The following is a 12,430-nucleotide window of genomic DNA, read 5'->3' on the forward strand; positions in this document are numbered from 1 at the left end:
TCCATATACCTGTCGAATAGTGAAAGGCCTGGATAGTATGGATGTGGAGATAATGTGTAGGAAAGAACTGCAGATGCTGGTTTAAATTGAAGATAGACACAAAATGCTGGAGTAACTCAGCGGGACAAGCAGCATCTCTGGAGAGGATGTGGAGGTGTTTCCACTAGTGGGAGAGTCTAGAACCAGAGGCCATAGTCTCAGAATAAAAGGACATACCTTTAGAAAGGAGATGAGGAGGATTTTCTTTAGTCAGAGGGTGGTGAATCTGTGGAATTCATTGCTACAGAAGGCTGTGGAGACCAAGTCAATGGATATTTTTAAGGCAGAGTTTTATAGATTCATGATTAGTTCAGGTAACTGGGGTTATGGGGAGAAGGCAGGAGAATGGGGTTGAGAAGGAAAAAGAGATCAGCCATGATTGAAAGGCGTAGATTTGATGGGCCGAATGGCCTAATTATGCTCATATAACTTATGAACTTATGAACTTATGAACCTGTCCAAATGTCTTTTAAATGCTGTTATTGTATTTGCATCAGCTATTTCCTCTTGTTCCGTATACCCACCCCCCTGCTTCTCTTTAGCTGCCATTCATCATTTTCATCCTCCTTCCCCTCCTGGTTCCATCCATCTACCACCCATATATTTCACCCACCAGATCCTCTCCTCTTTCTGGTTCCATCTGCACTTCACTTCACCTCTCTGCTTTTTATACTGATTATCTTTCCTTTCCACTCTCTGCTCTGATGCAGGGTCTTGATGTGGAATGTTAACAATCCCCCCCACAGATGCTGTTCAACTTGTTGAGATCCTCCAGCAATTTGTGTTTTGCTTCAGATTCCAACTTGAGCCTCGTGCCTTAGTTCCTTGTGTTTTAGATTTTTAATGTATTTTCCTTCAGGAATTTTTCAGAATTGGAGAGATATGTTTGTTGATTAAAAGTGATGATTTGTCTTTTGTATTGTTTATTCTAAAATCTTTTATTTTGATGGTTAAAACACTTAAAATGATCATGGTCTGCCTTTTCATAAGTTCATGTTCATTAATTATAGGAGCAGAATTTGGCCATTCTACTCCGCCATTCAATCATGGCTGATCTATCTTTCCATCTCAACCCCATTCTCCTGCCTTCTCCCTTTAATCCCTGAGACCCCAACTATTCAAGAATCTGTCAATCTCCGCCTTAAAAATATCCATTGTTTTAAGATGTAAACTTCAAAATCTCTTATTATTTTAGCCATTTCAAATACATAATTGCATTTGCATTTATGAGAAGTGAAAATTTATTCAACTTACACTATTCAATTATTCAAAACAGCCAATCCCTCACCCTTTATTTTCCTGCAATAGGCATCTTAATAAGGTTACAGGGTTTGTTTTTTTCTGTCCACTTCACTGTGTGTTTGAATTTGAGCTGCTGATTAACTTTGCAATGTTGCTCATTCTTCATTAAGACAACGATGACTCAGATGTGGAATCAGAGGACACCAAGAAAACGGCACCAAGAAATAGAAAGGAAAATGGAAAGAAAAAGACTAAACAAGAATCAGAAGAGGAATCTGATACATTGGAAGATGAGAAAAAAGCAAAAAGTAGAAAGAAGAATGTGAAAAGTAAGATCAAAGTTACAGAGGAAAGCAATGATGATGAATCAGAGAAAGAAACAAATAAAAGCAGGAAGAATGGAAGAAATTTAAAATCCAAGAAGAAAAATTCTGATGATAATAGTAACAGTGATGAGGCAGCGAACAAGAGAAGGAAAGAAAAAAGGGGTAAAAAACAAGTGGACAGTGACAGTGAAGAGGAGGATAACAGGGCCAAGGGCAAGAAGAAGGCTAAGAATGTCAAAGCAAGTGGTGGCAAGACCAGAGGCAAGCAAAAGAAAGTTGAAGAGAAAGGAGATTCAAGGTAGGTCTCTCAATTTTAGAGAAATTGGAAGATGGATGAAATATGGAGAATAACTCGATTGGTAAGAAAATTAGAGCATGTACCTCGTTTCTATGATGCATAAATAAATAGAGCATGTAAACCATTCTGCATAAGATCATAAGATCATCATATGGATGCTGGAGCATCCTGGTAATAGGAGCAAAATTAGGCTATTCAGCCCATCAAGTCTACTCCTCCATTCAATCATGGCTGATCTATCTCCCTTCTCACCCCATTCTCCTGCCTTCTCCCCATAACGTCTGACACCCATGCATGTTTTAATGTGATACTTTGCATGGCTGATATTGCACCAATGACCTTCATGCTTAATTCCCAGGAAAACAAGGAAGGCCATACAGTTCAAATTCAGGAATAAAAGAGATGCAATCACTATGATGGGCTTATACCTTGGGCCTTCCAATAGCCAGCAGGAACTAGGGAGACAGATATAATGGCAGATGATGGAAAGATGTAAGTGGAACAGTGTTATGATAGTGGGTGATTTTAACTTCTTCAATATCTACTGTGACTCCATTCAGGAAAGATCCTTGAAGTTCCACATCTCTCTTAAATTCTCCTTCTCTCATTGTTGATAATACAACTAGAGTTTGAGCCATAATAGTTTGAGTCGTAATACAATTCCCAGTATTGGGAATGAACCAGGCCAGGTGATCAATGTTTCAGTGCGGGAGCATTATGGGTAGAATGACGGTAATTCTGCAAGTCTGAAGATCATTATGGATATGGATAAGACGAGACCTCAGGTGAAAATGCTAAATTGAGGCAAGGCTATTAAAACAGTAAGGCTATAAAACAGTTGTGCGCTGCACAATAGAACAACTGTTAGAGCGCCAGAGACATGAATTTGATCCTGACCTTGGATGCTGCCTGTGTAGAGTTCTCCCTGTGACCACGTGGGCTTCCTCTGGGAGCTCTAGTTTCCTCCCACATTCCAAAGATAAGCAGATTTGTAGGTGGGAAATGGATGAGAAAGTTGGATAACATAGAACTGGATTGAACGGGGGACTGATTGTCAGTGTGGACTCGGTGGGCCAAGTGGCCTGCTTCTATTGCTGTATTCCTAAACTAAATTGAATATTTGGCAGGAATTGAAGAAGGAAGATTGAGACTAGCTGCTTCATGGTAAATTCACATCTAATATGTGGGAGTCTTTAAAAGGCCAGCTGATTAGAGTACAAGAACAGCATGTTCCTGTGAGGATGAAAGATAAGGATGGCAAGATTCAGGAACCACGGATGACAAGAGATGTTGTTAATAGAACATAGAACAGAAGAAAACATTGCACAGGAACAGGCTCTTCCACCCACAATGAATGCGCTGAAAATTTTGTCAAGTTAAACTAATCTCCTCTGTTTGCACATGATTCATATCCATTCATGTCCTACATATCCATGTGCCTATCTAAAAGCCTCTTAAATGCCACTATCGTGACTGCCCCTACCACCACCCCTGGGAGCATGTTCTAGACACCCTCCATTCTCTGCGTTAAAAAAAAACTTGCCACACACATCTCTCATAAATTCTCCCTCTCTCATCTTAAATCTATACCCTTGAGTCCTTGACATTTCCACCTTGGGTTCCGACTATCTATCCTATCTATGCCTTTCATAAAAACGTAGAAACGTCAAAAATAGGTGCACGAGTAGGCCATTCGGCCCTTCAAGTCAGCACCGCCATTCAATATGATCTTGGCTGATCATCCAAAATCAGTACCCCGTTCTTGCTTTCTCCCTATATCCCTTGATTCCGTTAATTTTACATCCTTACATCAGGTCTCCCCTCAACCTCTGACGTTCCAGAGAAATAGGTTTAGTCAGAAAGAAGTAATGGAAGCTGAAATTGGAGAAGGCCCTTGATGAATATAATGAAAGCAGGAGAGGAAACAAGTAATTAGGAGAGCTAAAGGGGGCCATGAAATCAAGGCCCTACTCATCCATACTGACCAAGATGTCCCTATCTAAGCTAGTCCCATTTGTTTGCATTTGGCCGATATCCCTCAAAACCAATCCTGTCCATGTACTTGTCCAAGTGTATTTTAAATGCTGTTATATCACCTGCCTCAACAACCTCCTCTGGCAGCTCAATTCTTTGATGAATAAATCTATAACTAATCATAGAGTTATAGATTTATACATCAAAGAATTAATCATAATCATGAAGCTATCATTTGATGATGCTTTAAGAACCATTAAACAAAAGGAAGCCTTGGAATGTGAAGAAGTCAAAGCTAATTTGGTGCACTGTTTGTCATTTCAATTCAGTGAGGATGTGGAGAGGAGGTGAGTTGATTGATTGATCTTCATTGTAGTATTACAAAAAGGAAAACTGGTTAGAGTGAAATAAGAATATCTTGCAGAGCAGTGATGCATCATTGATATTCTGCCTGTCCCGCTGTTACTCCAGCATTTTGTGTCTATTGATATTTCGAAGTTCTATTTGAAAATCATTGCATCATCATAATATGTTTATCTCTTGATTGTTAGCTCTGAAGAAAAATCCGATGAAGAAGTCATTACAGAAGAAGATATGGATAAACTGAAGGATGAAGTGGAAGAAAAGAAGAAACTCATTGCAACTTTACGAAACAAGCCCTCACCCATGAAGCAGAAATTACAACTATTGAAGTAAGTGCTTCTGTGTCATACATTATTACAGTTAATCATAAAGAATTGAGAAGATGTAAGTAACCAATTCTCAAAAAAATAATTGGGATTGAGTTTAATCAAATGCGAGTTGTAGGCAGCCTGGAAGGAATGGAGGGTGATGAATGATGGTTTCAGACCTCAGGTATTTTCCATCCCAGGCCTCAATTAAAATTCCGGGTAAATCTTTGGCCATCTGCTAACATAAAGGCCAATAATAAGAATGTGTTTTCAGGATGGAGAAGGGAGTTTGGGGCAGGGGCAGCAATCACTTACCAGAAGATGCTCTTCCCCCTTCAGGCCAATGTCTGATGTCACCTAGATGCATGCCCACAGTAGCTCTCCAGATCAGACGTCCAAGTTTTATCTGGTTCTTGAAGGGTTAATGGAATCTTGATAGGTGCAGATTTGTGATGGAAATGCATGCTTTAGAAGGATGCTTAACTGCTTGCAAAATCAAAACAAATTAATATTGGAGATGGATGGAACTGTTTGAAGTCTGAAAGGGCAAGCAATCTACTTATTTAAGTTACACACCTGCTCAGTGTGCATTGGACAAGTAAGGTTAAAATCAAACCTAATATTTATCTTTTAATTGGCCATATCTTCATATTGCAATACAGTTAAGTTGACTGACTGGAGGAAACTTTAAATGGTGTCAGTGGACCATTCACTTTGTTTCGTTAGTTGTGATACCCATTGACAAACACAACCACAGTTTGCTGCCTCAGAGCCAGTGATCCAGATTTGATCCTGACCTCGAGTGCTGTCTGTATGGAGTTTGCAAGTTCTCTTTGTGACCACTTGGGGTTCCTTCGAGTGCTCTGGGTTCCTCCCATATCTCAAAGACGTCAGGGTTTGTAGGTTAATTGGCCTCTGTAAAATATTCCCTGATGTGTAGGGAGTGAATACAATGTGAGATAACATAGCACTCGTGTGAATGAGTGATCAATGGACTTGGTCGACCTGTTTCCATGCTGTATCTTTTTTTAAAAAGTGGGCAGGTTGCCTGATGGTGATCTGAACACATGTTCTTAAAATCATGTATGGGCAGCATGGTGGCCAAGTGGTAAAGCTACTGCCTTTCAGGGCCAGAGACCCGGGTTCAATCCTGACTACGGGTGCTTGTCTGTACAGAGTTTGTGCGTTCTCCCCATGACCTGCGTGTGTCTTCCCCGAGATCTTCGGTTTCCTACCGTACTCCAAAGACATACAGGTTTGTAGGTTAATAGACGGCATAAATGTAAAGTTGTTCCTAGTGTGTGTAAGGTAGTGTTAATGTGCGGGCATTGCTGGTCGGTGCCTATTCGGTGGACCAAAGGACCTGTATCTGCACTGTAAATTAAATGAAAATATTGCCTCAAAATGCGCACATAAAAATTAAACAAAAGACCATACTTCCATATGGTGATTTCATTAACTTGATCATTGAGTTAGGTAGAAAGTGTGATTACTTGCAGTATTCAATGTAACAAGCATAATGATCCCTTTAAGTAAGAGCTGAAAATAAGATTTTATTCCTGAATTAGAGTTCAAAATTAACTCAGCTTTGAAGATTAATAGTTGTAGATGTACGGTCAGCTTTATTCCCTTCTTTTCCAGAAGCTGCTAACTTATAGATCAACCAGTTGATTAGCACCTCATTGTCATTCTCTACACTTTAACTTGCATAGAAACATAAAAAATAGATGCAGGAGTAGGCCATTCGGCCCTTCGAGCCAGCACCGCCATTCAATTTGAGCATGGCTGATCATCCAAAATCTGTTCCTGCTTTCTCCCCATATCCCTTGGTTCAATTAGCCCTAAGAGCAAAATCTAACTCTCTCTTGAAAACATCCAGTGAATTTGATTATAATGGTTTCCAGATCAAATTTTGTCATTCTTCCCAGAACCATTGAGTCTTTCCAGCATGTTCTTTTTTTCTGCAACTTAAATCATGAACACACTGAGACATATACATGTTCACATCTCAACGTTTATTAACATGTACTAGTAAACTATAGCAGAACACCTGCAAAAATGCCAATCTATCTTAATATTCTTTCAAGAAAAGATAAAATTACTTGGCCTGTATACTTGTTTAGAGTAGTATGTTAAGTTCTACTGTTGAAGGCCCTTTAAGAGACTGTGAATATATGCCACTTGTTGGGTTCACAAGTTACAGAACTTAGAACATTGAACAGTACAGTACAAGAACAGGCTGTTTAGCACACAATGCCCGTACAATCTTGATGCCAAGTGAAACTAATCCCACTTGTCTGCACATGATCCATATCCTGCTATTCTCTGTAAGACTTTTATCATATATCATTTTGCTGATATGATTAGATGTAAATGACAATATAACTGGCTGTAGGCTTTGGTATTTTGTTAATTGCAATCCTTTAGGAGGTTGGATATTCTGTCAGCAATCAATTCTTCAGATTTTTGTTAGTTCACATTTGAACCCCAAATTCCAATCCATAAACTCCATAAAGTCACTATTTATGCAGCAGAAGAATCTGCCAATAAGATTTTAAGTGGTCTTGTGAGTAATATTAGGAGAGATTTTGTCCAGCACATGTGCTTTATTTTGTTTACTTGCTTGGAAAGTTATCTTGTCATTAACTTCCAAGGATGATCACTTTAAACATGAATGGCTTGAAGGAATAGCATGTGTGCATGTCTGTCCTCACATCGTCTCATAGACAAATAAGTAAAATAATTATTGATCTGGTCTATTGAAAGTGTACTCTGACTGTGCCATGTTCTTTAATGCTAATGATCCTGTTGAAGTAGAACGAACCACACAACAAATCTAAATTTACGGACTGGTTTTGCCATGTGTTTTAACTTTAACTTTAATGAGATATATACCTCTGTTCATTTTTTCAGAGAAGCGCAGGAATTTGTGGAGAAATTTGAAGGTGCACTTGGGAAAGGGAAAGGCAAAAGATTTTATGCCTATAAAGTAATGATGACCAAAGTAAGTGACAACACTGGGTTAAAGTTACAGTTGTGCTCCTTGATTTAATCTATTGCCTTTATAGACAATAGACAATAGGTGCAGGAGAAGGCCATTCGGCCCTTTGAGCCAGCACCACCATTCAATGTGATCATGGCTGATCATTCTCAATCAGTACCCCGTTCCTGTCTTCTCCCCATACCCCCTGACTCCGCTATCCTTAAGAGCTCTATCTTGCTCTCTCTTGAATGTATTCAGAGAATTGGCCTTCACTGCCTTCTGAGGCAGAGAATTCCACAGATTTACAACTCTCTGACTGAAAAGGTTTTTCCTCCTCTCCGTTCTAAATGGCCTACCCCTTATTCTTAAACTGTGGCTCCTGGTTCTGGACTCCCCCAATATTGGGAACATGTTTCCTGCCTCTAACGTGTCCAACCCCTTAATAATCTTATATGTTTCGATAAGATCCCCTCTCATCCTTCTAAATTCCAGTGTATAAAAGCCTAGCCGCTCCAATCTTTCAACATATGACAGTCCCGCCATGCCGGGAATTAACCTAGTAAACCTACGCTGCACGCCCTATAAACCTACTGCATCTTTATTGGTTGAAGTTTGGTGAATTTCCTTGTCATGATTAGTCTATGTAGAATGCCTTTTGATATATTTCTTTTGAAATCCTGGTGATGAAGCTGTCTGATCGAGGAATTATTCAAGAGTATTCACCACCTCCTTTTCCCACTTGGCTTTGAGGACATCCTCAGCTTTCATTCTGTGATTGATCTGTGGTGAAACATGAACTTCAGCACATAAAACTCCTGCTCGAAGCAATTGGGCACAACACCAACATTCTAGTTTAGTTTAGTTTAGTTTAGTTTAGAAATGTCTCAGAATGTGACTTGGGACAGTTACTTCTTGAAAATAAATATTTTAGGAATAGAGCTAGTCTGGAAACAGGGTATCACTCTGCTGTCTTACTTAGTGCAGGATAGATTGAAGAAATGATTTGATATTTTTTTTCTGATGATGATGACGATGAGAAAATAACTACATCTCAAAATTTCTACTTTCAGAAATGGATGAAATTCCAGCGTGACTTTGATAACTTCAAAACTGCTTGCATTCCATGGGAGATGAAAATAAAAGAAATTGAAAGTAAGTGGAGCAATTAAGGATGGTCAAGTACTCTTTCAAAATACACTTGCTTATTTGTCAGAGAATTAAGATAGTTTGACATGTCGCCTGCTTTCCTTAGGATTGTTAAAGTTTTGATATAAATGTCAAGAAACTCATTCCTGTTCAACAGCACTAAGCACTATGTGGAGCTGCTTGGAGCTGAATATGGGGAGAATGCACAGCTACTATCACATTTATTGTAAAACAAAAGGACACAAAAAACTGGAGTAATTCAGCTGACCAGGCAGCATCTCTGGAGAACATGGATAGGCCATGTCCCAAAGATGGATATGTAACATTTTGGGATGTCACCCATCAATGTTCTCCAGAGATGCTGCCTTATCCATTGAGTTACGCCTGGACTTTATGTCCTTTTGTGTAAGCCAGTTTCTTGTTTCTACATTGTTACCACATTTATTGTGTAGGCATTGTTGATCTAGGATGATTTTGGATGATAAACATTTAAAAAATAAACTTACACACACTAATTCTTTTATATTTTTCTTTCTGTTTGATTCCAACTTCTCTTTTAAGGCAAAACCTAATAAAAAATATTTTTTTAGAGTAGACCCAATAGTAAGTCTGGGATTAATTGCTCAACATTACCTGGCTGGAATTCTTTATAGAAGTTTGATACAAACAAATAAGATATGAACTCACTTTGGATTATTTTTCCTGTCCTTTGAATTCATTGCTCAATGACGGTTCATGGCAGAGTTAAAATCTGTTGGTTTATGAAAATTGTTTAGCTTTTTTAGAACATTTTCACCATTAAGGCAACAGCATCCAAACCATATTTTGTGTGTCATTCCATATCATACCAGATGATTTGAACTGAAATTTTGATGAAGAGATTTACAAACTTGCTGGCACTTGGAGCTGTGAAACAAAGTCCAGTCGCATAGATCTTCTATTGGCCAAGGAGGAATCCAACATGATTTTCTCACCTGACAGTAGATTAACAATTATCAGGAAGATGAAGAGGTCCTCCAGCTTAAATTGCCAACTTTCCTTTGGACAAGGTTGAGGAGATAGCGTCGTTCTGTCCACATTCCCACAACCACCCATATCCCATTTTCCTCATCTTGTAGAAAAAAACAGTTGAATAGGATACAGGTGATGAATCTCAGAAATTTAAACATTCAATTTTTTTGCGAAAACTTTGCCAGTTATTACTATTTTTTATTTGTTCCACACTCCCACATATTTTTTCTTGCTGTAAGTTAAAACACCCCTGTAACTTTTAGAAACACGGAACTGGAAATGGTGGTTTACAAAGGAATTCGCAAAGTGCTGGAGTAACTCAGTGTGCCAGGCAGCATCTCTGGAGAACAAGGACAAGTGACATTTTGGATCAGGACCCAAGTGAGTCTGAAGAAAGGTCTGGACCTAAAACATCAGCTATCCGTGTTCTTGGGAGATGCTGCTTGACCCACTGAGTTACTCCAGTATCTTCTCCTATTATTTTTACATTACCTATACATGAAATAAAAGTACCAACAATGTTCTATTCTATATCTACACAGTCAGAATGTATAGGAAGAAACTGCAAATGCTGGTTTGTACCAAAGATAAACACAAAATGCTGGAGTAACTCAGCCATTCAGGCAGCATCTCTGAAGAAAAGGAATATGTGACGTTTTGGGTCGGAACCCTCGTTTAGACCTCTTCAGTCAGAAGAAGTGTTCTGACCTGAAACACCACCAATTCCTTTTTTTCCAGAGATACTACCTGATCTGCTGAGTTACTCCAGCATTTTGTGTTTATCACAGAGTCAGACTGATTTGGAATCTGAAGGTAAGTTCAATATGTCCCAGGATGGGACACTGATATCACTCAGCCTAGGAGGGGAATAGGAATAGGATTTTTTTTTACAATCTAATTACGTCATGGAAGCTCAAAATGCTTGCTCTCCCTCTTATGTAGTCTGATCTAGTTTTTGCAGGAAGTGTAGTTTATAGGAGTAGTTGAGATAATGCTGGATAATATATCAAAGCTATTTGCTATTCAATGACAGGGTTGAGAACTTAAGGCCTAACTGGATTGTGAACCAGTGTGAGTGATGCTGACTTTTAGTGCATGAACACTTCAAAACCACGCTTCCACGAAACTAGGATGGACACACATTCCTCTCTGTGGTTCTAAGCCTGGCACAGCATTGAGAAAACTAAGATTGTTTTCTCTAGAACATTGGAAATTGAGGAGAAACCCGATAGAAGTATATAAAATTTTAAGATGTATAGGTAGGGTAGATAGTCAAAACCTTTTTCCTTGGATGGTAATGTCAAAGGCTAGAGGGCATAGCTTTAAGATGAGAGGGCCATTTAAAAGAGATGGGTACTTTTTTTTACACAGAGGGTAGTGGATGCCTGGAACACATTACCAGAGCAGAAATGAAGAGGGTTTAAGAGGCTTTAAGATAGACACAGGTGCCTGGCCCTGTGGCCCAGCTTTCCCATGCCAACCAAGGGGCCTCATCTACACTTATCCACCTGCCCACGTTTGGCCCATATCCCCTTCAACTTTTCCTATCCATGTACCTGTCCAAAGGTATTTTAAATGTTGTTATAGTTTTTTGCCTTATAGTTTTCTGGCAGCTCATTCCATACACCCATCACCCTCTGTGAAAAAAGCTACCCCTCAGATTTCTATTAAATCTTTTCCCTCTCACCATAAACCTATGTTGTCTGGTTGTTGATTTTCCTACATGTTATATGTTCTGAGGCACAGATATCTTTTGCAACAAATGCAGAGTGGATAGCCATGTTTTGCTATGCTGTTCTAAAATGATATTCTTGGAGATAGTGGCTGAATCTCAGGGAGAGTTCTCTCTGACATTTTTTCATTAAAGGTGTGTATATATGCTTTCTTGGTACCTTCAAATTCATCACTTCTAGATGGAAATCAATATTTTCCTCTTTCACTGACTATTATTGTACTGTGATACTGTATTACTAATCCAGATACACCATGTCAGTTCCAATTTTTCCCTTGTTATAACCATATTATTTTGGCTTTACCAGGTCATTTTGGATCTTCTGTTGCTTCATATTTCATATTCTTGAGATGGATGTATGGGATCAATATGGTTCTCTTTGGATTAACGTTTGGTTTGGTCATGATCCCAGAGGTAAAGTTAATTACTGTCTATAGTTTCATTTGAAAAGCTTCTAATTTTTTTAAAATGGAATTCCTTCAACAAAATGAACAGGATTTCATAAGACAATGAATGTTACTTGTTATTTGGATATTTGATCAACATATTGCTTTTTACTGTGTAGGATGGAATTGCAGATGCTTGTTTAAACCAAAGATACACACAAAATGCTGGAGTGACTCAACGGATCAGACAGCATCTCTGGAGACAAGGAATAAGCTCCATTTCAGGTTGAGACCCTTCTTCAGACCCAAAGAGTCTGAAGAAGGGTCTCGGCCCGAAACGTTTTTGTGTTTATCTTCTGTTGCTTTTTAATACCAGACACGTTCTCAAATAAATAGCTCAGAGAGCTAGACAATCCCCTACAGTGACTATATTGCATCCTCCACCTATGAAGGAAAGTTCAGGCAAAAAGAACTATAGATGAGTTATTCCCAATTGAATTATAGTATGTACCGTGGCTGTTAAAGTTTGATTTCATGTTTCTTTTTTGTTTATAAACCCTGTTATCAGGTTACCGGTGGTATCTAATCATAACAATTTTTGACCTATTATTTGCAGAGTGAT

General features: G+C 38.8%; 1 protein-coding gene across 1 annotated transcript in view; it reads left to right on the forward strand.

Moving 5' to 3' along the window:
- Positions 1-4,449: 4,449 nt before the first annotated feature.
- The window catches only part of LOC144590945 (transmembrane channel-like protein 1), a 31,636-nt gene continuing 23,655 nt past the window's right edge, over positions 4,450-12,430 (forward strand). The window contains exons 1-4 of the mRNA XM_078395303.1: positions 4,450-4,571; positions 7,464-7,554; positions 8,604-8,685; positions 11,730-11,836. Of these exons, the coding sequence (XP_078251429.1) occupies positions 4,474-4,571; positions 7,464-7,554; positions 8,604-8,685; positions 11,730-11,836 (378 nt within the window). The 5' untranslated portion in view covers positions 4,450-4,473. The remainder of the gene's footprint in view (positions 4,572-7,463; positions 7,555-8,603; positions 8,686-11,729; positions 11,837-12,430) is intronic.

Source organism: Rhinoraja longicauda, unplaced genomic scaffold (assembly GCF_053455715.1).
Source record: "Rhinoraja longicauda isolate Sanriku21f unplaced genomic scaffold, sRhiLon1.1 Scf000418, whole genome shotgun sequence".
NCBI lineage: Eukaryota > Metazoa > Chordata > Chondrichthyes > Rajiformes > Arhynchobatidae > Rhinoraja > Rhinoraja longicauda.